Source organism: Panthera onca, chromosome D4 (genome assembly GCF_046562875.1).
Source record: "Panthera onca isolate mPanOnc1 chromosome D4, mPanOnc1 haplotype 2, whole genome shotgun sequence".
Classification (NCBI taxonomy): Eukaryota; Metazoa; Chordata; class Mammalia; order Carnivora; family Felidae; genus Panthera; species Panthera onca.
In genome coordinates, this window is record NC_138351.1 from 61,197,115 (window position 1) to 61,224,972 (window position 27,858).

Below are 27,858 nucleotides of genomic sequence, written 5' to 3' on the forward strand. Positions count from 1 at the left end.
CTTCCTCCCTCCTTTCCTCCCTCCCTCTCTTCCTCCCTCCCTTCCTTCCTCCCTTCTTTCCTCCCTCCCTCCCTTCCTTCCTCCCTCCCTTCCTTCCTTCTTCCCTTCTTTCCTCCCTCCCTCCCTCCCTTCCTTCCTCCCTCCCTCCCTTCCTCCCTCCCTTCCTTCCTTCCTCCCTCCCTTCTTTCCTCCCTCCCTTCCTTCCTTCCTCCCTCCCTTCCTTCCTCCCTTCTTTCCTCCCTCCCTCCCTTCTCCCTTCTTTCCTCCCTCCCTTCCTCCCTTCTTTCCTCCCCCCTCCCTCCCTTTATTCCTCCCTCCCTTCCTCCCTTCTTTCCTCCCTCCCTTCCTTCCTCCCTTCTTTCCTCCCTCCCTCCCTTCCTCCCTCCCTCCCTTCCTCCCTCCCTCCCTTCTTTCCTCCCTCCCTTCTTTCCTCTCTCCCTTCCTTCCTTCCTTCCTCCCTTCTTTCCTTCTTCCCTCCCTCCCTCCCTTCCTTCCTCCCTCCCTCCCTTCCTTCCTCCCTCCCTTCCTTCCTCCCTCCCTTCTTTCTTCCTTCCTCCCTTCTTTGCTCTCTCCCTCCCTTCTTTCCTCCCTCCCTTCCTTCCTTCCTCCCTTCTTTCCTCCCTCCCTCCCTGTATTCCTCCCTCCCTTCCTCCCTTCTTTCCTCCCTCCCTCCCTTCCTCCCTCCCTCCCTTCTTTCCTCCCTCCCTCCCTTCCTCCCTCCCTTCCTTCCTTCCGCCCTCCCTTCCTTCTTTCTTCCCTCCCTCCCTCCCTTCCTCCCTTACTTCCTCCCTTCCTCCCTCCCTCCCTCCCTTCCTCCCTCCCTCCCTTCTTTCCTCCCTCCCTCCCTTCCTTCCTTCCTCCCTTCTTTCCTCCCTCCCTTCCTTCCTCCCTCCCTTCTTTCCTCCCTCCCTTCCTTCCTCCCTTCTTTCCTCTCTCCCTCCCTTCTTTCCTCCCTCCCTTCCTTCCTCCCTCCCTTCCTTTCTTCTTCCCTCCCTCCCTCCCTTCCTCCCTTACTTCCTCCCTTCCTCCCTCCCTCCCTCCCTTCCTCCCTCCCTCCCTTCTTTCCTCCCTCCCTCCCTTCCTTCCTCCCTTCTTTCCTCCCTCCCTTCCTTCCTCCCTCCCTTCTTTCCTCCCTCCCTTCCTTCCTCCCTCCCTTCCTTCCTCCCTTCTTTCCTCTCTCCCTCCCTTCCTTCCTTCCTCCCTTCTTTCCTCCCTCCCTCCCTGTATTCCTCCCTCCCTTCCTCCCTTCTTTCCTCCCTCCCTCCCTTCCTCCCTCCCTCCCTTCTTTCCTCCCTCCCTTCCTTCCTTCCTTCTTTCCTCCCTCCCTTCCTTCCTCCCTCCCTTCCTTCCTTCCTCCCTCCCTTCCTTCCTTCTTCCCTCCCTCCCTCCCTTCCTCCCTTACTTCCTCCCTTCCTCCCTCCCTCCCTCCCTTCCTCCCTCCCTCCCTTCTTTCCTCCCTCCCTCCCTTCCTTCCTCCCTTCTTTCCTCCCTCCCTCCCTTCCTTCCTCCCTTCTTTCCTCCCTCCCTCCCTTTATTCCTCCCTCCCTTCCTCCCTTCTTTCCTCCCTCCCTTCCTTCCTTCCTTCTTTCCTCCCTCCCTTCCTTCCTCCCTCCCTCCCTTCCTCCCTTCCTTCCTTCCTCCCTCCCTCCCTTCCTTCCTTCCTCCCTTCTTTCCTCCCTTCCTCCCTTCTTTCCTCCCTCCCTTCCTTCCTTCCTCCCTTCTTTCCTCCCTTCCTTCCTCCCTTCCTCCCTTCTTTCCTCCCTCCCTCCCTCCCTCCCTTCCTTCCTCCCTTCTTTCCTCCCTCCCTTCCTCCCTTCCTTCTTTCCTCTCTCCCTCCCTTCATTCCTCCCTCCCTTCTTTCCTCCCTCCCTTCCCTCTTTCCTCCTTTCTTTCCTCCCTCCCTTCCTTCCTTCCTTCCTTCCTTCCTTCCTTCCTTCCTTCCTTATTTCCTTCCCTCCCTCCCTCCCTTCAATATTTTACTTGTTTTTGAGAGAGCACAAGAGTGGGGGGCAGAGAGAGAGAGAGAGGGACAGAGGATCCGAAGCAGTCTCTGCGCTGCCAGCAGCAAGCCTGATGTGGGGCTTGAACTCACGAACCATGAGATCATGACCTGGGGCGAAGTCAGACGCTCAACCAACTGAGCGTCCTATCTTTCAAGCCAGAGGCTGGGCATCATCTTGCATCTCACCCCCTCCCCCACCACCACTTCCAATCACCAATCCTGTTGCATCTCTCAAACCTGCCTGCCTCTTCCCATCCTGACACCCCTCCACTGGCCCAGGCCACCTCAGTCCATCCTCCACTCTGTCACCAAAGTGACCTTCCAAAAGCATTAAACCGACCAGGTCCTTCCCCAGTTCACAACACTCCTCACGTATCTTTACAGGACAGTCTAAACCCCATGACCAGGCACATATGGCCCTTGGCTAACTAGCCCTGGCTTCCTGGTCCAGCTGCATCTCCCAACATCCCCTCCTCCCTCGTATCCTTGCCTGGCTGAACCCCCGCTGCTGCCCAGCCTGCCAGGCTCTCACATGCACATGATTCCTTCCTGTCTGGGATGTCCTCTCTGCTCTGTCCCTCTGTATATCCCCAGTGGCCTCTCCTCATGCTCCCACACTGAGCTCCACTGTCACCTTCCCTTAGAAGTCTTCCCTGACCCCCCATACAGAATTGGACATTTCTTGGACATACTTTTGATAGCTTACTTGGGCTGCATTGTAAATAAATGTTTCTGAATATGTCTCCTGACCCATGAGCTCTTAATGTCAAGCAGGGGCCTGGTGCGAACAGGTTGCTCAGTATGTATTTGATGAATACGTGGACAAGCAAATAGAAGGGGGGAATGACAAATGACGAATATTAGTAGTTCTGGCACCAGAGAATAAAGAAAAAAGATGGCAAAGCCCTGAAACTGTATCTATGATAAAAGAATGGGGCGCCTGGGTGGCTCAGTCGGTTGGGCGTCTGACTTCGGCTCAGGTCATGATCTCGCGGTCCGTGAGTTCGAGCCCCGCGTCGGGCTCTGTGCTGACAGCTGAGAGCCCGGAGCCTGTTTCAGATTCTGTGTCTCCCTCTCTCTCTGACCTTCCCCCATTCATGCTCTGTCTCTCTCTGTCTCAAAAATGAATAAACGTTAAAAAAAATTTTTTTAAAGAGAAACCTTCTTCTCCACAGAAGCATCCTTTTGTGTTAGATATCCCTACAAAGTACCATTATTTAAAAAACAAACAAACAAATGTACCCCACTGTGCATCTAGCCCCTCTTAAGGCATAATATCCACTGTGCCTAGGAAAGTACCTCACCCAGAATTTTTCTTAGATTTAGTTTTTTGTTAGCTAACAATGACACACGGAAGCCAAACTGACCAAGGCCACATAAAGGCACAAGACTAGAAATATCTGCCAGGGACTGGCTTAACTGGTTTTGTACTGACTGACTGATTTGTCTGTCTTATTTTCCAGCCACAGTCTAATCTGTGATTACACTCCAGGACACCTTTAGTTATGCTTTGCCTTCTCCCACAAGCCTGTAAAGAATCTCATGAAGGCTATCTAATGCTGTGAGATTTTCCTTTATAATCAGGAAAATTAGGTGAAGAGAACGCCAGGATAAGAACATAAGCTGGAAGCCAGAGTGAGACGAGGAACAAGATGTATGCCACCAAGTCTTAGCCAAGCTGTTTGAAACATATTTAGCTCTGAGATTCCCAGAAGCCTTGGCAAGGAAGGAAACAGGAAGAGTTCCATGAGGAGGAAAGCAATCCAAGCACACTGGAGGCTGCATGGGAGCACTGGCGCGAGAAGGAAGTTTCTCCTGTGGTTCCTTGAAAACACGAACACCACTCACAACAACATGTGTTCACTAATACAGCAATGAATCACAGGGGCTATTTCTTAGACTCTCCCTTGGTATAAGGGAAGAGTCTCCAACAAAGCCCAGTGGCCAAGGAGTAGGATCCTTCTCTCCCCTTTGAGCAAACTGTGATTCACCTCGTGGAGCCTGCTCAGGAGCTGAAAGGACACCTGCCCTTCCAGGAGGGGGAGGGTCTCAAATAAGACTCTACAGGCAGAGGGCCAGGCAGTGGGGCCTCGTGGCTCTGCAGTCAGGCAGACCTGGGCTCTGATCACAGCTCTGCCACCTACCAGCTGTGTGACCTCAGACAAGTCACTTCACCCTCCCTGAGCCTCAATTTCTCATTCATAAAATGGGGTGAGAATATCCACGTTGCAGACTTCTAGTAAATATTAGAGCTAAGATACACAAAGTGATGGGAACATAGAGCCTCTCCCCTGCCCCCAAATGGTGGCTGTTAATGTTATTTAATTAGTCCAGGATGTATACACTGTTCCTAACAAAGCATATTTTCTTCCCACTGGTGTAGGGGCAAGAAAACTTGCGTGCTGATTCTCTGTGTATTTACTTGGTGTGTAAATACTGTGTTCCAGTGACCAACGTGAAATGCTGGTGGCAGGGATCCACCGTGAGGGCAGAAATCCAGCATTACCTGCAGCAGCTGGACAGGACTGGGCTCCTGGCTGATCCTCCAGACCCTGCTGGAGAGTTTGTTCATGACGTCTATTTGCTCTCCACAAGACTCGATTTGCTCCCTGTACACCTGGAGGGTAAGCTGCATGTTTTTATCAATGAATTTCTTTGCCAGCGCTTCCTCTTCATCAAGTAGCAATCTGAGTTCAGTGAATTTTCCTGTCAGCCAGGTTTTACTCGACTCTGCATGAGCCTAAAAAGAAACCAGTTACAGATGACATCATTGCCAACCAGGAAATCCGGAATAGTCAACATGAAAAAAATTGTAACTTCTAAAACGTGAGTTCAGCAAGGTGGCTGGGCAAGTAGAAGATCAGCTTGTTAAAACTCAAGCTTTCCAAAGTGCCAGCTATCACCAATTGGAAAATACATGGGGAAATAAAGATGGTCGGAGGAAAAAAAAATAGGACAACACCTAAAAATAAATCTAACAAAAATTGTAATGACCTACATAAAGAGAAGAATAAAATTGTATTGGAAGACATTTAAAAAACAAAACAAAACACCAAACCTCTGAATGTGTAGAACAAAAAACCATTATCTGTGGCTAGAGATGCTACTTGTCTCCAAATTGGTCTACAAATTCACTGTAATCCCAAAGTCTTAATTAACAATGCAGATTAAACAAATATTAAATTATGGTAGGGAAGAATAAGCACAAGAAAAGCCAAAAATTTTTAAAAAGATCAATGAAGGATGAGCTGCCTTATTAAATATGAAAACAAGGGTGCCTGGGTGGCTCAGCAGGTTAGGTTGTCCGACTTCCACTCAGGTCATGATCTCACAGTTCATAGATTCAAGCCCCGTGTCAGGCTCTGTGCTGATAGCTCGGAGCCTGAGGCCTGCTTCAGATTCTGTGTCTCCCTTCCCCACTTGTGCTCTCTCTCTCTCTCAAAAATAAATAAAAACATTAAAACAATTTTTAAAAAAAGTGAAAATTTTCCTAAGAGGGAAGGTTCTGTACAACCACGTGACAAGTAACAAACTACACAGGTTTATTATCCATAACTTATAGTAAAAAAAAGAAATCATTCGATTGAAAATGGACCAAATACATGCCAGTGCCAATAACTGTATGAAGAGGTACTCAGCCTCTCAAACAATCAAGGAAGTGAGCAATGTAAGCAGAAAATATTTTCTGGCCATCAGACTGGAGGAATCTTAACTGATGGACAATAGCAGAGTCTGAAATGGTGTGGGGAATAGGCACTCACATACATGGTGGGTGGTAGCATCTGTTGGCAATGCACTTTTAGGGCAATGTGACAATATCCATCTTTTAAATGCATATGTCCTTTGATGCAGCAATTCCTCTTGAAGGAATTGATCCTAGAAAACATTTTCACATGTGCATGAAGGTTTGTGTACCAAGATGCTCATACAGCATTGTCGGTGATAAAGTTGGGCAAAATTTTCATTTTGGGAAATACGTGTGTGTTTATTATACACATTATGAGGCATTCATGCAACGATAATATGTAGTGATTAAAAAGAATGCAGTGTTCTGATACATGCTACAATTGGATGACCCGGGAAGATATGTTAAGTGAAATAAGCCAGACACAAAAGGACAAATATTGTATGATTTCCTTTCATAAAATATCTACAATACACCAGTTCACAGAGACAGGAAATAGATTAGAGTTTGCCAGGGGCTGCTGGGAAGGGAAGTAATTGCTTATTGGTTAGAGTTTATATTTAAGATAGTGAAAACTTTTTGGAAACAGATAGTGGTTATGAGTGTACAACACTGTAAATGCAGTTAGTCCCACTGAATTTTACACTTAAAAATGGTTAAAATCATAACTTTTATGTTATGTATATTTTAACACACACACACACACACACACACACACACACACACACCCTGCACAAAGAATTCAGGGGATCCATATGTCCTGGCACTGAAAACTCTCCAAGACACCACATGAAAAAGAGCAAGTTACACAATAATATATACAGGATGATCCTATTTATATAAAAGATAACTAAATAAAAATTATATATGGATACAGGTATGCCTGCTTTCTGAAAGTCTGCGTTAGTCCACTTTGACCTTACGAAAGCTACATTAGTGTGGTAATAGTTTTTGTCCCAAAAGTGAAAACGTTCTTCAGATTTCTTTTGGTTAGAAAACAGGCATTTGGTTAGAAAACAGTCTTTTGTAAAAGTGAAGTGGTTTTACTCAAACGTTTGAAAAGCGGGAGATGCTCTTTACTTTATGCCATTTCTACAAGGTTTCACAGAACACTCTACTTTTGGATAGCAGGGGAAACCTGTATAGGCAAATATATGTCTGCAAGTGCATTCCAATGTCTGTTAGTTCTGGTCATGCTTGGGAAGAGGTGTGAGGATTAGGGGGATGGCGAAGAGGAACTCCCACTTTGTAGTTTCTATAGTTCTATACTATATTCTAATATACTACGATTAACATTTAAAAAAATGAACATGTGTTCATACACTACTAGTACAATTAAAAGATAAAACAGAAAATCATTAAAAAAAACAAAAGCAAAACATAGGCCTCTTTCCTACACCTAACAGAATAGCGGCCTTTGGTACTTGGGGAGGCACCGGGGGTGGGGGTGGGGATGTGGTGTGGACAGGCTCCCCGTGATGTCATGTTCTCTTAGTGGGGCAGGAACACGTGGTTTGGCATGATCTGTGGGATGAGTTCCTGAAGTCCCGTTTCCTATACAGTGCTCTAGGCAGTGGTTAGGTTCTGAGGCTAGCTTATACCAACCATATGCAACCTAGGTTAAATTGCCATTGGGCTAGCCTGGGAATTAGCCTACACTTACAACAGGGTTTCTATGGGCCAGTGAACCTGGACACAAATATATCTCTACTGAATGACCCAAATGAAGGAAAGAAAATGTGTTCCAAACTCTTGATTTATAAACACATTTTGGAGGCAATGTAAGTAATTGGAAGACCTTTCTATAGAAACTAAGAGAGCAAATAATTTCCCGACGAAGCTATGCTCCAAGCAGTTTCTATAGCTCTACTTTTTTTTAAAGATTTTTTTATAAGTAATCTCCCATCCAACGTGGGGCTCGAACTTAAACCCCGAGATCAAGAGTCACATGCTCTTTAAAAACTAAGCCAGCCAGATGCCCTCTACAACTCTACTTTATAAACACATTGTTATAACTCTCACTCCAGGAATAACTGTTTGAAAACATCCACAAGAAAACTTATTTTTTATTTTTTAAAGTTTATTTTTTTAATTTATTTATTTATTTTGAAAGGGTGGGGAGGGGCACAGGGAGAGAGAATCCCAAGCAGGCTCCACACTGCCAGCATGGAGCCGGATGAGGGCCTAGAACTTGTGAACCACAAGATCATGACCTGAGCCAAAACCAAGAGTCAGATGCTTAACCAATTGAACCACCCAGGCACTCCTCTATAAGAAAACTTAAGGTGTAAGCAGATGAGGCTGATTATGCAAATGGTTAAAAAGAATTTAGCTCAGGTCATAATCCCAGGGCTGTGGGATTGAGCCCTGAGTCAGGCCCTGTGCCAAGGGTGGAGTCTGCTTGAGATTCTCTCTCTCCCTCTGCCCCTCTCCCCAACTCATGTTGTCTCTCTGAAAAAAAAAAAAAAAAAAAAAAAAAAAAAGAACAAGAGAGACAGAGTGAGAGAGAGACACACACAAAGACTGGGAGGGAGAGGGAGAGAAGCGGGAGGGAATTCTGGCAAGGAGATAAGGAAGTATGTGTCTGGTTTGGGCCACGTTGGTTCAAAGTGAAACTGTAGCTCGCACTGGAGCGGGTGGGGCTGGGTGAGCGCCTGACAGTCTAGTTGGGAAGGTAACGGGCTGGGGAGGGAAGGCACTCGGGCATCGATGAAGCGCACTCATGGGAGGGTGGGGGATTTTGCACATGGAGTGCTGGCTGCTATGTGACTCCATCTCTGCCCAGGGCCCTGGAGGCCTGTCTGGGTCCCGTGGAGGGTGAGGAGCCTGTGAGGAAAACGGAAAGAGCTGTTTTGCTGATAATTCAGTAGGACTTTGGACAACGCTTCTGTGGGCACCTGTCAGGGGCATCCCACTGGGGAAGACAGGCGTGCTGTCGACCCCTGCCCTCTCCACTTTAGCTACGCCATCCCAACCACTCTGATATGTGGCAGTGGCCTGCAGGAAGAAGCAGAGGGGAGGCCATGCCCAGCAGGGGTGGTAGAGACCGGTGGCATCGTCAGTGTCAACAGCAGCATGGCTGAGTCTACATCTTCCCGTTCCCACTCTGGCAAAGGCTGCTTTCTGTCACATCACTGGTCCCCTGACCCTAATCTGTGGTTCAGGCTCTGCAGCTCTGTGGGTCACAGGGAAAGGCATAAAGCCAGGAATGGAGGCTGTTTATTTCCCTGCCCAGGGAGCCAGTCTAGGCCCATGTGACTCAGGTCCATTTCCTGTCCTTCCCCCAGCACTACTCCAGAGGGAGAGGGGCTGACTCCTGAATTTCCAGGATCTTCCTTCAGGCTGGGTCTGATCAATGGGAGGAGGGACTAGAAGGAGGCAAGAGAAGGCAGCATCCAGGGTGTCCCTCCCACCAGGGTGGTTTTTCCATAAGAAGGTGTATTCCTTCATCCCTTCTACCCTCCAGCTTCCACAGGACAGGCCCACTCTGGTTCCAGTTCCTGCAAAGGTATCTTGGCCCCTGCCCCCGGTTATCCCATCTTTTCCCTTGGCCTTGCCGGCCACATGTAAAGGTGCCTCCTGCTGATGCTACTGCCTTGCTGCCCCCTGGCTGGTTTCTCCACCTTTCCCACGCTGGCCTCCATTCCCTGCATTCATCCCCTCGAAGTGGCTTCTGTCTTCCTGGATGGGCCTTGATAGATACAGCTGTGACCCCAGGTCCACCTCTGCCTTCCTGTGTGACTGGTGGTAAGTCACTTCTCTTCCTGGGTGGCCCCATCTCCAAGGGCCTTTCAGCTCTGGAAGTCTGTGCCCATCCTAACTTCCTACTTAGGTCTGGACGTGACAGACAGTAATCAAACTTAACTACATATTTATCTATATAGTATATATATTTATATGCTCCCCCCTCCTTATAACGGTATCAAAAGTTCCCTGGAATAAAGTGGGAAGATTCAGAAAGAACATAAGCACTCCCATCCCTGTTGAGTTAGGGTAGCAGGTAAGTGTTGAGTTTTCCATCCACCTGCAGGTACCGGCCCTCTGAGGAGCCACAAAGGGGAAGCAAACAGCCTACCAACAAGGATGTCAGAGAAAATCATTTAATGGGTGTTGGTTGAGGATTAATGAGGAAGGTCCTCTTGATTGTTCTCTGGGAAGAAGGGGTTAGTTGGGCGTGATCATTGGTTTGTAGACAATGGGCTTTGGACCGTGTATAAACTTTACTGTTTTTAGTTTGTTGACAAAGGTGTTTTATGGATTAATTTTCAGGTGAATGACCTTTCCCCTAGAAATGCCTCTAGGAAAGCAAGTACAGAGCGGCATGGTTTCCCTTGAGCTTTCTTCCACACACCACACTAGCCACAGTTCAGCAGAATGCCTGAGAGTCCTTATAAACATTTGTGCCTACTGAGCCAGACGAATCATTTCCAGGAATGCGTCTGAAGAGAATAAGTAAAAAATGTTCACTGCAGTGTTATTTTACATTAATGGAAAACTGGAAATGATCTAAATGTTCAACACTGGGGAAATGGCTTAATCATGGTAGATCCATATAATGGAATATACAGCCTCTAATACTGACATTGATAAAGAACTTTTAATGACACAGGGAAGTGTTATGATCTTAAGCAAAAACAAAAACCCCATATGTAAAATGACATATAGTTTTGGTCAATAAGAGAGAAGGAGCTGATGTGGAAAATCCCCCTTCCTAGTTCAAATACATAGAAATGCTGATAAAATGAGCAAATTTTTAAATTCCACGACCAAGCTCAAAAACCAAAACCAGACCTACAAACAAACAACAAACAACAGAAACCCCTAGTTGCCCAAAACAAAGAGAGAACCTGCTGTAAGAGCTACGCAGAAGCTGAGCTGAGTGACCCCAGGAAGGGCAGAGGAGCGTATGACAGCCACACCACACTGGGGGCCTGGTCGTCTCAGAGGATGCTCTGGGCACCTGTCACCTGCACCAAGTCAGGTGCACAGACAGCCCCTCCATCCAGGAACGAGGCACTGGGAAAACACCCACTGGCCTGAGGAAGGGGCAAGGAATCTTCTCATCCATCAAGGGTCATGGGTGAAAAAGAGAGTCATCGGCAAAACACATAAACCAAACAACAGGCTTGTATTGAGAAGAATTCAAGTCCTAGTTCATAGACCCTCAAAACTGCAAAATTCATATATAAAAACAGGTCTGTAACTACTGAAACTGATAAGAGTACACTGCAGATGCTCTGGCCTCAGGGCTCTGAAGGCGAGCTCCCACAACCCAGGGGTACAGGACACCATGCAAAACACCTACTGAGGGCAGCAAGGTGAAGATACAAATAGCAAACCACACAAGGAAACGAGCCAACATGCCTTAGCTCCAAAGTGGGGATATGATATTAGAATTGTGTAGAGGATATGTCTCAAACTATATCAATGCGTATACATGTACAGAGAAAAAAATATCAAAATGTGAACAGTAGTTGGCTTGAAGTGTGGCTGAATCTTTAAAAATTCCAGTAAAATTAATGTACAGTGTTAAGTTAGTTTCAGGTGTACAATACAGTGATTCAACAATTCTATACATTACTCAGTGCTCATCATTACAGGCATATTCTTAATCCCCCATCACCTAGTTAAGTACGGCTGAATTTTTAAACCTCTGGTTTTTTTTTTTATGTCTATTTATTTGAGAGAGACAGAGACAGAGACAGAGCGTGAGCGGGGAGGCGCAGAGAGAGAGAGAGAGACAGAGACAGAGACAGAGACAGAATTCAAAGCAGGCTCCAGGCTCTGAGCTGTCAGCACGGAGACTGATGTGGGGCTCGAACCCAGGAACCGCGAGATCATGGCCTGAGCGGGAAGTCAGAACCTTAACTGAGCCATGCAGGAGCCCCTAAACCTCTGTTTCTTGACCAGGAATGGAAATATAAATGCCCCCAGGAGCCAGACTGGTAACACAGTGAGGGAGGTGCTCAGGTGGGGGCTGGGAGACTTGGAGACAGGTGTCCTTCCAGTGGGAGCACCTAATCAGCTCTGACAGCTCCCATGTAGGAGCGCAGGCGTAGGACGGCCACATCTTCATACTTTTTTACATCTAAATTTTTATACAGATCAACCAATCAACCCGTTTCAGCTTTAAAATGCTGACCACGGCGGCACCTGGGTAGCTCAGTTGGTTGAGTGTCTGACTTCGGCTCAGGTCATGATCTCATAGTTCGTGGATTCAAGCTCCAGGTCAGGCTCTGTGCTGACAGCTCAGCCTGGGGCCTGCTTTGAATTCTGTGTCTCCCTCTCTCTCTGCCGTTTCCCTGCTTGCACTCTGTCTCTCTCTCAAAAATAAACAAACATTAAAAAAAAATTAAAATGCTGGCCATTAATCTCATTCTTTTTATTATCTTTTTTTAAGGTTTATTTAATTTTTATTTTTTTAATTTTTTTAATTTTTATTTTTAAAAAAATTTTTTTTAACGTTTATTTATTTTTGAGACAGAGAGAGACAGCACGAATGGGGGAGGGTCAGAGAGAGGGAGACACAGAATCTGAAACAGGCTCCAGGCTCTGAGCTGTCAGCACAGAGCCTGACGCGGGGCTTGAACTCACGGACCGCGAGATCATGACCCGAGCCGAAGTCAGCCGCTCAACCGACTGAGCCACCCAGGCACCCCTATTTATTTATTTTAAAAGAGAGAGGGAGTGTGTGCACATGAACAGGGGAGGGGCAGAGAGAGAGGCAGGAGAGAATCCTAAGCAGGCTCCAAGCTGTCAGCCCAGAGCCCAAGGCGGGGCCGAACCTATGAACCATGAAATCATGACCTGAGCTGAAATCAAGAGTTGGACACTCACCTGACTGAGCCACCCAGGTTCCCCTTCTTACTACCTTCTGAGGGCCACTGAGCTGTACGTCCAATAAACCATATACAGATTTGCATGCTGAAAACTACAAAATGCTGTCAACCCCCCCAAATCTAAATAAATGAAGAGGGGTGTGGTCACAGACTGTAAGATAACATAGTAAAGATGTCAGCTCTCTCCAATTTGATAAACATGCTGAACACAAGTCCTACCAAAATCCCAACAAAGCAGACAAGATCATTCTCAAACTTAAATGGAAAGGCAAAGGAACTAGAATAGTTCCTTTATAGCTAAATAGCTAAATAGCTAAAACAATTTTGAAAAAGAATCCAGCGGGAGGTATCAGTTATTTCAGGACTTCTCACCTCTAGCAATCAAGACCATGTGATGGTAGAGGGATAGACTCGTGGATCAATGGAGCCGAATAGAGGACCCAGAAATAGCCTCAGCCAACTATGGCCAACTGACTTTTGACAAAAGCAATTCAATGGAGAAAACACAGTCTTTTCAACAAACAGTGCTGGAGGAATTGGATATCCGTAAGGAAAAAAAAAAAAAAAAGACCTTTGAGCTAAATCTCACACCTTATGCAAAAATTAGCTTGACAAGAATCATGGACTTCAATGTAAAATTATAAAACTTTTCGGAAAAAAAAAAAAAAACCAACAAAAAACCCAAGGCGGAAATCTTTGGGATCTAGGGCTAGCCAAAGAGTCTCAGTCATGACAGCAAGAGCACAATCCATACAAGAACACAATGGATACCCTGAACTTTTTTTTTTTTTCTTAATGTTCATTTACTTACTTATGAAAGAGAGAGTGAGCGAGCGAGCATAAGCAGGGGAGGGTCACAACGGGAGGGGGAGGCACAGAATCCGAAGCAGGCTCCAGGCTCTGAGCTGTCAGCACAGAGCCTGTTGCAGGGCTCAAACTTACAAACTGTGAGATCGTGACCTGAGCCGAAACCAAGGGTTGGATGCTTAACCAACTGAGCCACCCAGGCACCCCTGTCAATTCTGGTTTTGATACTGCGCTGTATGTACGTAAGATCTAACCCGTAGGGCAAACTAGGTGGAAGGTACACAAGGCTTCTCTGTACTACCTTTGCAACATCCTGTGAATTTGGAATTATTTCAAAATGAAAGTTTAAAAGTTGGAGGAGAAGACTAAAAGAAAGAAAATTCCATTCCTTAGAGGAAGCTGAAACAGGCCCCCTTAGACTCTCCACATGGGTCCTAACTCTTTCCTGGGGAGCCCCCAACCATACGTGCTCAGAGATTTGCAGACAGCGAATCTGTATCCCAATTCTGTTCTAGCTGCACAGCCCAAAGCACTTTCCCCATCCCTTGCCAAATCTTTTCAAACCACTATTGGTCTGAGCCCAGAGAAATGCTCTTGAAGACATGAGCGTCACTATTAATAATGAAGCTGGGGCCACAGGTATAAACCACAACTGTCCCCAGCACACTCAGGCATGCAGTCACGGACAGTGGATGCTGGGCCAACAGGAGGTCAATTCTGTGGCCTGGCCTGGGTCTTGGCCTCTCCACTCTGCTGTGGGCCTGGCCCAGAAAGTCCTGGGTGCCAGCTACTCCCTTGGTTGGAGCCAGTCTCTCTGCCTGACTTGTGAGGGGTCAGTCCAGGGTTTACAGAGCCCTCAGGGGCAGAGACCCTGGGCAGGCATCCCACCCTAGCCCTCATTTCCAGGAGGGGCCAGCTGAGGGTGAAAGGGGAAGGGACCAGTTCAGTTCACATAAAAGGACCAGAAGACCCAGCAACTTTTTTAGTCAGATGGCAGCTTCCAATAACGTCAGCCCCAACTTCCCATTTCAAGCCCACAAAAGAACCCATGTAAATAAACACTGCTATGAAAGGAGAAGCCTGAAGAAAGTATTTATTTATGGAATACATTGATACCCTATTTTCTTTCTTTCAACAAAGCAGTAAAACCCAAAGAGCTGTTTGTATGCTCCTTATGTTGCATTTTGCTTTGTTTAAGGTGATTTGGGGTGCAGGGGATGGATGACTGGTCCCTCTAAGAGAATGGCCTTGGCGGTTGCCAGAAGGAAAGGCTGTTCCTCCATTCTGTGAGCTGCCACGGGGCAAGTTAGCTAAGGTGCTGGGCAGAAGTGGATTCACACAAAGCTAACACAACAGAAGCTTAAGGCTCCTCATTAGCCAGGGCCCTTCATGGTCTTGCACCTGATTTTGTGTCATTTTTCTTTCTTTCTTTTTTTTTTTTTAAAGTTTATTTATTTTTGAGAGAGACAGAGGCAGCATGAGTGGGGGAGGGGCAAAGAGGGAGACAGAGAATCCCAAGCAGGCTCCTCGCCATCAGCGCAGAGCCCGACGTGGGGCTTGAACCCACGAAACCGTGATATCGTGACCTGAGCTGAAACCAAGAGTCGGATGCCTAACTGAGCCATCCAGGTGCCCCTTGTGTCATTTTCCTTAAAAAGAGTCCCCTACATTATAGAAGTCCCAAGCCCCATCAAACCTGATCTGTCCCTTTGAGGTTAGTTTTGATCTTCCCTTGGCTCCATATTGAGGAGAGCCTTGTGTACCAGGGGAAGTGTGAACATCTCAACTAGAACAAGGAAGAAATGTCCACTTGCCTTGAGCTTCTCGGCAGCTTCTTCTATCTGGGTTATGTTGCCAACTTGCTGCTGCTTCTTGGCTTCCAAGTGCTTTAAACATTCTTGGATGCGTTTCTGTATGTGAAAGAGCTAGGAAAAATTAATACTTAATACTGTGACTTTTGAGATAACAAGCCACCCAGGGGTCATCTCCTCCCACCCCTGTATTTTGTTTCAGCTGAGGTATCTGAGACTCAGAGGTGAGGTGACTGGCCCAGAGTCACGTGGCAAATTGGAGGATGAGCCGGAATGAGGGTCCCTCTGATCCTCAGAATCCCACATCAGATATTCTTCCAACCTTGATCCCCCCTCCCTTTTTACTAGAACAATTCCTGCTTATGGCCTGGTTTTTCACCCTTTCAAATAGGACCTTAAGGCAAGCAGCTTGGGGACAGGAGAAGAGCATTTCACTTATGGAGTCAGTATTAACTAAGCACCTATTACATGCCAGGGAGCCTGTGGCCCTTTGGCTTGAACTGGGGTTCAGAAGACCTGCACGGGTGAGGTCTGTGGGGGTTCATGCTCCCTTCTCCCTCCCACCTGAAATGGCTCCCTTCCAGAGTTCCTTGCTTTGCAATTACCATTTTCCCAAAGGCCTGCTCTGTGAGCCTCTTCCCCACGGGTTTGAGCTTGCCTCTATCCGGATCTTCTTAGAGCTGGCCTTACACACAGCTGCTGGCCCCAGGTCTGGCTGCCCCGTCAACTGGGAGCTCCCTGAGGGCAGGCTTGCTCCATTCCCAGCTCTGCCATGGGGATCACGGGGTGACCCAGAAGTGTTTGCTGAATCAAACACAATGACCAAGGGCTGCCAGCTTCAAGCGGAGAGCTGGAGCCACCCAGCAAGCTGTTATGAGCATAAGCCCCAGAGGGACAGGCGGCTTCCTAGGTCTGATTCCTGGCCCTCCTTTCATGTGACCTGGACAAGTGACCTCACTTCTCTAAACCTGTTTCTTTAGCCATAAACATGGGGATAACCGCATCGCATTGCTGTAGAGAATGAAAAGTACACGAAGTGCTTGGTGCAGTGTTTGGCAGGCAGTAAGTACTCAACAGGTATAGCTCTTACTGTTATTGTAACACCCAACAAGCATCTGCTACTGTGTGCAGTTGTAATTCTAGGTCGTGGCTGGGGGTGAGGACACAATGGTAACCCAGGTAGAAGCCACAGCCTCAAATTCGGGGAGCACATCTTTTACCCCACTGTGATTTCTAAGCCATCAAGTCTAGCTGCTGTCACCCAAAGATAACCCAGCCTCCTGGTGCCTGGGCCTCCCAGTCACATGGTGCTGCGCCTGTCATGCTACCTGGTGGAATCCTACTCATCCTTCAAGGACAGTTCCAATGGCACTCCTCTGGGAAGTCTTCCTGCGCTCCCTGCTCCTAGTTCATACTGTCTTCTCTCTGGCTCCCCAATTACGATACTTATCACACCGTACTGTCACTATTTGTTCTCACCTCACCAGCCAGGAAATTCCTGATCAGGGAAGAATTGATCTGTTCCTTAACTCGTGGCACAAGGTGTGTGCCGAATGAATGTTTGATGAGTGGATGGAAGGATGATGGATAAACAGGTGAGTGGGTAGGTGTGTGAACACAAAATGAGTATGTTGGTAGGTAGGTGGGTGGACCTGCCTATGAGACGCCCAAGCCCTATCTCTGGAAGCAGCCATGTTAATTCTGGAAACAGCCTTCTGAGGAGCTATTATTATTACAGTTATTTTACAGATAAGAAAGGCCTCAAACCCAAGACTCCCCCCTGCCAACTGAACCAGGTCCCACAGGGCCCATTCTCACTTTGGAGCTCCAAGGTTGTCACAACGTGAGGAAAAAGGTCATTAATCACCAAAAACTGCTGCAAGAGGAAGTGGTAGAATCAACATCCGCCAGAAACAGGCGGGCCTGCCTATCTCAGGGAGGCAGAGGATTTGACCAGAGTCACAGAGCAAGTTGGCCCTAAGGCCGGAACAAGAGTCCGGAGCCCCTGACCACTATTAGGATTATGCACAGGTGAGGGCTCCAAGGTGGGAGTGGGCCAGTGGAGGCAATCCAGCTGTGGAGTGCTGGGTTCAAAGCCAGCCTCGGCTTCCAGAGCCTTTCTTTTCTTATCAATAAAATGGCTGTCATAGCTCCCCACCTGGCTGTTAAATGCGTGGAATGGGCACGTGCGGGGAGGAGAAGGGCGCAGTCAGTGGCTGGAGGCCGCTCCCAGGGCAGGCAGTCAGGCAGTCCTCAGCCCCTGTCGGTGAACTCCAGGAGAGAAAACCAGAGATGCCTGTGTGGCTTTTCAACTTTCTCTAAAGGCAGACTTTCTTTCAGGCCAAGGGCGGTGTGGTGGACCCACCGTGGTGGACGAGGTCAAGGACATCTGCGGATCAGTCGGGGCGCCTAAGTTTTCACTCCCGAAACCCACCTCTTCTGAAGCTTAACTGATCCTTGGCGACAGCAGGTGGGCCGCCTACAGGTCCTCTGGGCCGCCCTTCGGTTGCAAACCAAACCGAAAGAAACGGCCGGCCCACCCGGCACGCCCCACCGAGTCCGTTGCGGGCACCCGCCTCCGCGCGCCGCCTGCGTTCCCACCTGCACGTGCGCCGCCTCCTCCAGCGCCAGGCCCACCGGGTGGCCGCGGTGCGCGCCCAGCACCGGGCAGAGTGCGCACACGCAGCGGCGGCAGCGGCGACAGAAGAGCTCGACCACGCGGTCGCTATGCTCCGGGCAGCGCCAGCCGCTCGTGTCTTCGAGCTTCGCGGGGCCCGGCCCCCCCGGTGTCCCGCTTTGCGCCCCTGCGTCCGCCATTTAGCCCTCGGTTTCGGGCCGCGGTGTCGGGGAGGGGCTCCAGCGGAGAATCGAAACCCTGAGCGGTGGGGCTGGGCGGGGCGGCCCAGCTCCGGGAGGAAGGGAGGCGGGCACGCCTCCGGCCGGGTAGCGGCGGCCATCGGCGCCCTGCGGCCCCGCGGGGTGCCCTCCCCCGCTCCGCCTGTCCCGGCAGCTTCAGTGGCGCTGAGGGGGCCGCCGCCGAAATGGGGTTCGCTCCTCGTGGGCTGACTGAAAGGGGGTGGGCTTCCCGGCTCAGTGATGCGAGTCCAGTCATGCTCAGAAAACTGCAGCCCTGTGGGTGGGGCCAAAGTTGGCGGAGGCCTCCCCAAGTGATGTGCGTTACCGACACTTTTCACTTTCCCTTGATTCTCTCTGCTCTTTCCCCAGGAGAAACCACCATTCCCACAACTGGCAGAATCACTTTGGAAACTCCCGTTGCCCCCAGGCTGTCTCCCAGTCCACCCGTGTAAATTCGTACAGCCATCATGGAAAACAGTATGGAGGTTCCTCAAAAAATTAAAAATGGAACTACCGTATGATCCAGCAATCTCCCTTTTGGGTATATATACCGAAAGATTATGAAGTCAGTAACTGAAAGAGATATCTGCACTGGCGGGCACCTTGCAAAATTATTCACAATAACCAAGACGTGGAAATAACCAATGTCCTTCCATGAATGAATGGATAACGATGTGCTGTGTGTATATACAGTGAAATGTTATTCAGACCCAAAAAAGGAAATCCTGCCAGTTGCCACATGGATGAGCTTGGAGGACATTATGCTAAGTGAAATAAGCCAGACAGAAAAACAAATACTATTTGGTTTCGCTTATGTGGAATCTAAAAAAACCAAAAACAAACAGTTGAACTCCTAAAAACAGAGCAGAAAGGCGGTTGCCAGGGGTTGGGGGGCGGGGGGGGAAAGGGTACAAACTTTTAGTTATAAGATGCCTAAGTTTTGGGCGCCTGGGTGGCTCAGTGGGTTGAGTGTCAGACTTTGGCTCAGGTCATGACCTTGCTGTCCCTGAGTTCGAGACCCGCGTGGGGCTCTGTGCTGACAGCTCAGAGCCTGGAGCCTGTTTCAGATTCTGTGTCTCCCTCTCTCTCTGCCCCTCCCCTGCTCATGCTCTGTCTCTCTGTCAAAAATAAACATTAAAAAAAATTTTAAAAAGTAAGATGCTTATGTTCTGGAGATCTAATGTATAGCATGGTGACTATAGTTAGTAATACTGTACTGTATACTTGAAATTTGTTGAGAGTAGATCTCATGTTCTCACCACACACAAAAAATGGTAACTATGTGATATAACAGATGTGTTAATTAACTTGAATGTGGTAATCATTTCATAAGGTATACATATATTAAATCATCACGCTTGTACACCTTAAAAAATCACATGGAACCTAAATATATACAACTTGTCAATAAGATTGGAATATCTCAATAAAATTGGAAAAAAATTCTCATTTCCTATCCTTGGCTCTAATACCCTTGATCCCTGCCCTGTCTGTACTCCACCCTTCACTTGTTTTCAGACCAGGGAATAGGCAGTTTTCTCTGTTTGGGACCTCTCTTTCCCAAATACCTTTTGCCCTGCTTGCTTCTATTTATCTTTCAGGGGTCTGCCGAAATATCACCTCCCCCAGGAAGCCTTCCTTGCTTCTCCTCCCAGAGCAGCCCACACTTTCCCTATCCTGGCCCTCCCCTTCCATCCAACCATGACTGAAAACTTCAGAGGGCAGGGACCAAGTCTGTTGTATCTGTTTCCCGGCCTGGTCTCTGGCCCAAACAAGGAGATACTTAACTGGTATTTGTGGAACCAATCAAGAAAAGGAAAGCTCCATGTATTAAAATATTTAGGCAGATGTTTATTATTTTGTTACATTCTTGCCATTGCACGATTTCACATCTATTTTCACTTTTATTTCTTAATTTTTTTTACAAAGGTAAAAGGAATTTCAGAAACAACATTAAAACAATCAAACTATTTCAGGCACGGGTTCATATTAAAAGCATAGATCTATTTTTTACTTCCTTCTTCCCTCTATGATACAATCAGGAAGAATAATTATCGTAGAGCTAAGGTGGGTAGCCCTCAATGCTCATCTCCCAGTGCTGTCTTCGTTCTCAGAAAGTTCCTGAGTCAACAGGGGGCTCCCAGAGTATGGAGTAAAGAAATGAGTGCACATTCTACTTGCCCTGAGTTGAGGGCCCGACCCTGCAGATGCTGGGCAAGTTCTACTTCATCAGTCAAGAATATAAACAAAAACACAATTTTTAAAAAATGGCTTAAAAAAATATTTGATAAAAATTACCTATCCCTCTCCCTTGCTGTGAAATCACTTAAATTCATTTAAATAATCCTAGTTGTAAAAACAAAACAAAACAACCCAAAAACAGTTTTGTTCATGGATGCCTTCATATTGTTTTTAAGCATGAGGTCTGGGTCCCTGAGGGGTAGGGAGAGCTCGAGAAGGTTATGTGCAGAGGAGGCATTCGGGTCCCTCCCCAGGCTCAGCCCCACCTCCAGCTCTTTGCAGCCAGTGCCTGTGGGCACGATGCTTCTTCATTCTCTGACAAGGACATGGGGATAGTATCATTATTCTGACCACAGGAATTAATTCTGGCCCATGTTAGAATTAGAGTTAGATGTGCCAGTGAGTGGAGGTGGGAGGGCTTTGTAAACTGTGAAGTGCTGGCCACAAATGAGGTGGGAGAGGTAACCCCATCCAGTGGAGCTCTGCTTCCCTGGCAGTGCCTGGGATTTGGCCTTTGGCGAGCCCCAGTGACTGAGTAAACAAGATAGGGAACGTGGGCAGCTGGGGTGTGCAGTCAGACAAGGGGACCAAGCCATGGCTAGGGGAGGGGGCACTCGGGCACAGAAACCTCATCGAGTTGCAGCCGGGGGGGGTGCCCAGAGAGATGTGGGATGATGCTTCCAACCCGGACTTAGAGGGTGGGGTTGGAGTCCCAGAGCCTATCTGGTGCTCCTTGTCCCCCTCTGTACCACACACAGGTACAGATGGGCTAATGCAGTGGGTCTCCAGCCTCAGGGTATTGCAGAATCACCTGGGAACTTCTAAAAACATACACAAAGCCAGGCCCTGCTCTGGAGATTCAGCTTCAGCTGGTCTAGGGCTGGGACGGGGCATCTGTATTTCTCGAACACTCTCAAGAGGACCCTAATGTACAGCTTGGGTTGAAACCTACCAGGCCAGGTGGGCTCCTGCAGTCCCCATCTTAGCTCCACAATCACCTTGTCCAGTGGGCAAAACCCATCATCTGCACCTGCTCGGTAAGGTTGGGAGGGGGGGCATTTGACTTCCAACGTTCCCCATCTCTAGCTGGGCTGCTGTACTGACCACCGAGAAAGAACCTTAGAGAACAGGCTCAGAACACAGGTTCACAAAGGAGGGACACATAAAAACTCTCAGGCTGGCAGGGGACTTCAAGGCCATTTGGCCCTACTTCCTTGCCTAATGCAGTCATCCCTCTCCAGAAGCCCACATGAGTGGGTGGCCAGAGGCTCTGCTGGCATCCTGCCAAGTGTCGGGACTTCCTACCTCTTGGACTGAAGCCTGCCTGTACCCTCCTGGAGCAGGCAGGCTCTGGGACCTGAGGGCTTTGGTGGTGGCAGTCAGTGGTCATAGGCACCACCCTGATGCCTGCTTCCCCACACGAGAGATAGTGTCTGCCCACATTTGGCTGATTCTGGTTCAAGAGAGGACAGTTTTGGTCTCCTATCCGTGTTCTAGAACTGGGCCAAACCTTGACTTATTTCCCAGAGGTTAAACTCCCTCTGCCCTTTCACCAAGGTCTTGTGAGTTCCTATAGCAGACCCAGATCATCACCTTATATAGTTAGTTTTCCTCAGGTCAAGACCAAGGTTTCTTGTCTCAGGTGGCAGATCCTGTAGAGGGCAGCACACGCCAGGGTCCCCTAGTTCAGATGGAGAAATTGAGACCAGAGAGGGAGTAACTTGAAAGAGGTACAGAGTGAGTCAGGGGCACAGAAGAGGCCAGAACAAATGGATTTCTGCCCTGTGGGCTGAGGGCTGCTTCAGACTAGAAGCAGCAGAAAGACCGACCCAACAGACCAGAAGCTTGACCCAGCCCTGCCATGAACCCTCTGCAGACCCTGATCACTTGCCTGTCTCTGGGCCTCAGTTTCCCCACCTGTAAAATGAGGAAGTTGGGCCAGATCACAGTTTTTCAAACTTCTAAATGTTTTTTCAGAAGCAGAATTATGTATTCCATAGAAGCCAATATATAAATCAGAGAGAAGGGGAGCTGTGTGGTTGGAACGGGGTGGGGGGGGAGCACAGCCCTCCTGCTTAGCCTTCCTCTCGTTCTATGAACCCCAGTTTGAAAATCTCCTAGGGCCTTCCAGCTCTAACTTTGTACAATGTTCTTTCCCTTGAGAAGTTACAGCTCATCGTGGACCCTTAAAAACAGAATTAACCAGAAGGCAAGATATCGTCTACAAAGAGTCAATTCAGACAGTGTTGTTTTGAGAAGGCAAATAGAAAAACGGCACCACGTCCCTCCCACTAGAATCTTCCAGTGACCGAGAGTTTCGTTTTCTGGTAAAAAATATAGAAATAGTGGTTGTTGTTGGGGGACTTGTGGTTTGGTTCTGGACCTCCCCATGGAGCCGAGTGGTGTCCCTGAGGGCGAGGAGGGCAGACATCTCTGCTCAGAACCTCTCTGAGCCCATCCGCAAGTTTTTGATCTCCAGTTCCAACTGTTTGGCCTGGACCTCGCGCTGGGTCACCAGCTCCCGGAGCCTCCGGATCTCCTCCTGTTGCCGATAAAACATCTGCAGCAGCTGGGAAAGTACAGAACAGAGAGAAATGTCACTCGGTGCCCCAGGATGGGAGGGGCCAGAACACCAGCAGGAAGGACAAAATGTTGCTCCCTTTTCACTCAGAAAGATGGAGGTGATTACCACGGCTGAGGCCTGAGGGAGGAACCATTGCACAGATCTTTTATAAAACCTTGTCTGGGGTGCCTGGGTGGCTCAGTCAGTTAAGCGTTCGATCCACATGTTTTTGGTCATGATCCACAGTTTGTGGGTTTAAGCCCCGCGTCGGGCTCTGTGCTGACGGCTCAGAGCCTGGAGCCTGCTTTGGATTCTGTGTCTCCCTCTGTCTCGGCCCTTCCCCGGCTCACACTCTGTTTCTTTCTCTCTCTCAAAAATAAATAAACATTAAAAAAAAATTTAAAAAACCTTGTCTTTACCCAAGAAATGAAATTTTAAAAGACTTGATCTTTCAGACTTTTTTTTTTTTTTTTTTTGCATCCTTAGACCCCCTGTGGCACAGAGAAAAGGATACTTGGCCCTGAAGTCTGGAGATTGGACTTTTCACCACTGCTAAAATCGGTGGCCTCAGGCAAGTTACTTACCCTCCCTGAGCTTCAATTTCCTCCTCTAGGAACTAGAGGGCCAGAAAACGAACCTCGGCATTAACATAGTTGCTACGCTGTATAGAATGCAACTGGACGTTGGGTGCCCCCCACCTAAGGATCTCCGGATGCCACTGGATGCTAATGACACCCCTCCGAGGGGGGTGTCAGCACTCCATTGTACCACTGTGGGGACTGAGGCTAAGAGAGACTCGGCCCCTGGGTCTGAGGTCCCACAGTCAGTACTTAGCAGAGCCAGGATCAGAATTCCGCTGTGAGATGCCAGTCCCTGTGTTTTCACCCACTACCTACTGACCCCCAGGGCTCTGGAGAGAATTCAGGGAGGTTATATACCACAGTGCCTACTGCAGGACCCAGCACACGGTAGGCACTTAACACAAGTTGACTCCGAAAGCACAGAAAATCCTAGTGTCAGAACTGGAAAGGGCTTTGATGCCAGATCAAACCCTCTGCATTTCATGTAAAAAAAAAAAAAAAAAAAAAAAAAAAAAACCCTCTGCATTTCATAGATGGTCTTCCACCACCATCTATCTATATGCAAACCCACCATCTTGGCATACAGATGGCGCTCACTGCCTGTCTGCTGAATGAATTAACAAAGTGAGTTAAGTGGCCAGGCCAGGGCACACAGCTGGTTGTTTTTCTCACCCCTCATTTTCTCCCCACCTTCCAAGCACAGCCCCCACCCCTCGTTCACACCTCGTTCTCTGTCTTTGGTGGGGGACACTCGAAGACGTCAAAGCCGTTTGTGAGCCGGGTTTTCTTCTCTTCCAGCCTGTGTTCTGCTACCCTCCTTGGCATCTTCCCCTCCGGCAGGGAGAAGGGCCTCTGGCCATCTTCTAAAACCAACTGTTCTGTCCGGTTGAGGGAGGGGGGTCTCTCTGGGAGCGGTGGCTGGGAGCTCAGCTGCTCGGAGCCTGGCCTTAGGGACACCAGGACCGGCCCTGGGAGGGAAGGAAAGGGCTGCATGAGGACTGAGTGTCCATGAGCAGATGCTGCCACACGCAGACACGCACAGTCACGTGATGGAAATGGAGCTCTGGCCACACGCAGACACCAGCCTGCACACCAGGGCACCAGGAGAGCACACACACACACACGCACACGTGTGATCTAGGTGATGACCGGTTTGTAGGAGCAGCACAGTGCACACCCTGGAGCTGCCCCTAAACACCGTGAGTGCCTCCAGTGAAGCTCTGCCCTTGCTCTGTGGGGACAGTCCCACACGCATTGTGCTCTGCCGTCTACCAGTTCATGAATCCTCCCAGCAGCCCTGAGAAGCAGGGGAGGCAGGTATCAGAGTCACAGAGGAGGCAACAGGCCCAGAGAGCAGCAGAGCAAGTGTTGCCCAAAGCGGAGAGGCAGAAGGACAGGGACGTCCCAGTCATACAGGCAGCTGCTGGGGCAGGGCTAGGGACCACACACAGCCTCCCCTGGGCTGGCCCTCAGGTGGAGAGAACAGGGAGGGTGTCAGCACAGGGAAGGAGGGCCTGAGGTGGGGTGGGGCAGCTGCTGCCCAGAGGGTCTCTCAGGTCGAAGAGCAATGCACCCATGTGGATGGGAGGAAAGGCAGGGGACATCCGGCTGAGACTCTCCAGTCACTCTGCACAGCCTGGAGTTTCAAGAAGTTTTCCATGGAACAAAATTCCTTGATTTGGAAAAGAGTTTCCTGAGCCACTTGGGGCAACGCCTCCCTTCTCGGACCATCCTAGTCCCTGGGGACCAACTGTTGAGGACCACCTGTCCAGGGTTATGGGCGAACACAACTAGAGGCCAGACCCCGCTCAGCTAGACACCCTAGCTGAGCTCAGCCACTAGACACTCTATTTCCCCGCACGTTTGCGCCGGGCCTCTTCTCAGCCTCCCTCACCTTTATTCATCCCACAGAGCCACTCCTGGGCCGACAGAGAGGGCTGGGTTCCTGCCGTGGGTGGGTAGATGTCCTCTTGGTAAGACTCCGACTGCAGGAGAAGCCAGGACAGTGAGGGCTGGGATGGCAAAGGGGCTGCCCAGACGGGAGGGCCCTTAGGGAGCTGGGGTCCGGGCTTTCCCCACCTGTGAGTTGAGGAAACCAAGGCCCAGAGAGCAAAGGGGCATGGCCAAGGTCACACAGCAACTCAAGAGCAGAGATAGGGCGAGACTTAGGCAGCAACACTGCACTGACAATGAGGAAGGCCTTCCCCTTGAGGAGTGGCCCTCAGCCTCCCTGCTGTTGCCCCAGGGGCCTGGGCTCCAGGCTCCAGGTCCGGGGCCTGTTCTCTCCAGGAGGGGTTCCTGCCTCCCTCACAGATGGCTGCCACCACCCTTACCCGCCGGGGTACAATCATGGATACAGGTTCGATGAGGTTTTTGGTTGTAATCAGCTTATAGAAGCGGAAGATCTCGCAGGAGGACACGTCGAGACCTCTCTTTGGCATGACACCTGCGGGCAGATGGTCAAGGAGGGCTAAGAGGTTCTGGCTGGGCTGCGGTCACAGGGGCCCCGGTGTGAGTGGCAAAGCCAGGTCGCACACCCGGACGTGAGCAGAGAGTACCCTCCTCCCGCCACCGTTCCCTCTACAAACAGTTCATGAACGAATACCTACACGGTGCTGGGGAAATGAGACTCTGTCCTCACCTTCAAGGACTTCGTGGTGATTTTAGCTTGGCTTTTATAGGAAGCATGCTCTGCTCAAGGCCCTCCGTAACCACCCCCACAGCTTGGCCCCAGCTGCTCTGAACAGAGCTCTACCCTCGTTTTCTGATTCGTGTTAGCGTGGTATCTTTCTCCTTCCCTCTGCACTCAATCTGTGTCTTCATGTTGAAGTGGATTTCGTATAGCCCACATATAGTCGCATCTTGTTTTGTTTTTTGCAAACACACTTAAAAAGTAGGGGCTCTCCTCGGTCAGTCTCTCTTACATCCTGGCTACTGTTGTAACTGTTCTACCTTGGCCTACAACACCTTCATGCTCTCCCCATGCGGTGCTCTGTTCTCCCTTTGGCTCCTCAAGTTTTGCCTCCTCTGAGAAGCCCTCCTTGACTTCCAGCTGCACGTTCCTGGAGGACCTCCTGTACACCTCCATCAGGCCTCCCGTAGAGTCAGTGTTGATCTATCATCTCCCCTCCCAGATGTGGGCCCCTCCAGGGCAGGCCTCTCCTCTGACTCGTTCCTATCTCCCCAGGTCCCACGTGGCCTCAGTGCGCCACACCACACTCACCAATCCCCTTCTGGGGGTTGTAGGAGCGGTATTCCGTCAGGTAGTTCAGGTGAGGTTTGTCGGCACTCACTTCATAGTAGCGGATGTTTCCATCTCCCTGAGGAGCAGGAGGGTGCGCTCAGAGCCAGTTCCCACCGGCCCGCTCCCGGCCCCTGTCGCCGCGCAGCGGTGAGCTGGCAAAGCCTCTTCACACAAGAAAGCACCAGGGGACTGTCGCCAAGGCACTGGGGGGCCTCATTGTGACATCCCATCCCCCCAACCATGACCCAAAGCCCACCCATGCGCCTCCAAGGCAGAAGCTCGGTGGGGGAGCACAGGCACGAATCTCACTGCCAGCCTCACAGAAAGGTCAGAAGTGGCAGGCGCTGAGGCCATCAGGCGGGTCTTGGTGCCCTGGGGCACTTCTGGTTGTTGTCGTCATAATAACTGGGGAGGGTGGAGGCTGCTCCTGGCATTGGCGGGTAGGAGCTGGGATGCCAAATGATGGTCCTACCTAATGAAGACCTGCTCCACCCCAAATTTGAAGATGCCCTTATTGAGAAACACCGACTGGTCCCTCCTCATCTGGATCCAGAGCTGAAGAGGGACAAGCTTGGGGTGTCTGACCAAAGCCATGGCCGTAGGTGTTCCTGGGGAGCCAGGAAGGTGGGCCAGGTGCTGTGCTCACCAGAGGGCCAGAGTGTGCGGTACCTCCCGCCTGTCCCTATCCCTGCCCTGCAGGCTGAGGGCGCCAGGCTGCTGTCTGGCTACGGGCAGGGCCGGGCTGGGGTAGTTCTGCTTCCTGCCTCAGCGGTGCAGGCGGCCACCTCCCTCCCAAGACAGGCTGACCTTCCCCACCACGTAGAGCATGCTGGTGTCTGCGTCGTAGAAGGGAAACAGCACACCCGAGGAGCCATCCAGGTCCTCCTCTGAGAGAGGCACGGAGAGGTTGTCCTGTAAGGGAAGGGAAGCCAGAAAGGCCTGTGGGTCACTCCTGGGGAGGGTGGAGATGAGAATCCCTGTCAAGGGGCTCTGGATGTGTGTGTGTGTGTGTGTGTGTGTGTGTGTGTGTGTGTGTGTGTATGCGCGCGTGCACACGCGCGCGTGAGAGAGAGAGAGAGAGAGAGAGAGAGAGGAAGGGAGACCACCCCTTTTCTTTTGCCAGCATTTTGCCTTTCACAGATCGCTTCTCACATGCCTGATCACACACCAGCCCTCCCTTGCTTGTTTTATGATTTGTTGTGAAATATGATGGAGATGTAGAGAGAGAA

At 49.7% G+C, this 27,858-nt stretch overlaps 2 protein-coding genes and 1 long non-coding RNA gene across 8 annotated transcripts in view; 1 reads left to right on the forward strand and 2 right to left on the reverse strand.

The window, feature by feature from the left end:
- The window catches only part of TRIM14 (tripartite motif containing 14), a 30,937-nt gene extending 12,936 nt beyond the window's left edge, over positions 1-18,001 (reverse strand). Inside the window, exons 1-3 of one of the 4 annotated variants that reach the window (XM_060609227.3) lie at positions 17,746-18,001; positions 15,148-15,243; positions 4,509-4,742 (exon numbers count right to left, since the gene is read on the reverse strand). In XM_060609227.3, coding sequence (XP_060465210.1) covers positions 4,509-4,742; positions 15,148-15,243; positions 17,746-17,961 — 546 coding nt within the window. In that variant the 5' untranslated portion in view covers positions 17,962-18,001. Of the gene's footprint in view, positions 1-4,508; positions 4,743-15,147; positions 15,259-17,509; positions 17,622-17,745 lie in introns of those variants that run through there. The other 3 variants (XM_060609226.3, XM_060609228.3, XM_081790915.1) reach the window with 3 other exon arrangements.
- On the forward strand, positions 17,061-19,157 carry LOC132663174 (uncharacterized). The gene is made up of 3 exons (XR_009602963.3): positions 17,061-17,175; positions 17,485-17,614; positions 18,370-19,157. It is a non-coding gene; the product is annotated as an uncharacterized LOC132663174 (long non-coding RNA).
- Positions 19,158-22,458: 3,301 nt separating this feature from the next.
- The window catches only part of CORO2A (coronin 2A), a 53,740-nt gene continuing 48,340 nt past the window's right edge, over positions 22,459-27,858 (reverse strand). For all 3 annotated transcript variants that reach the window (XM_060609219.3, XM_060609221.3, XM_060609222.3), the window contains exons 7-12: positions 27,437-27,541; positions 26,609-26,705; positions 25,719-25,831; positions 25,280-25,370; positions 24,109-24,353; positions 22,459-22,810 (exon numbers count right to left, since the gene is read on the reverse strand). In XM_060609219.3, coding sequence (XP_060465202.2) covers positions 22,679-22,810; positions 24,109-24,353; positions 25,280-25,370; positions 25,719-25,831; positions 26,609-26,705; positions 27,437-27,541 — 783 coding nt within the window. In that variant the 3' untranslated portion in view covers positions 22,459-22,678. The remainder of the gene's footprint in view (positions 22,811-24,108; positions 24,354-25,279; positions 25,371-25,718; positions 25,832-26,608; positions 26,706-27,436; positions 27,542-27,858) is intronic.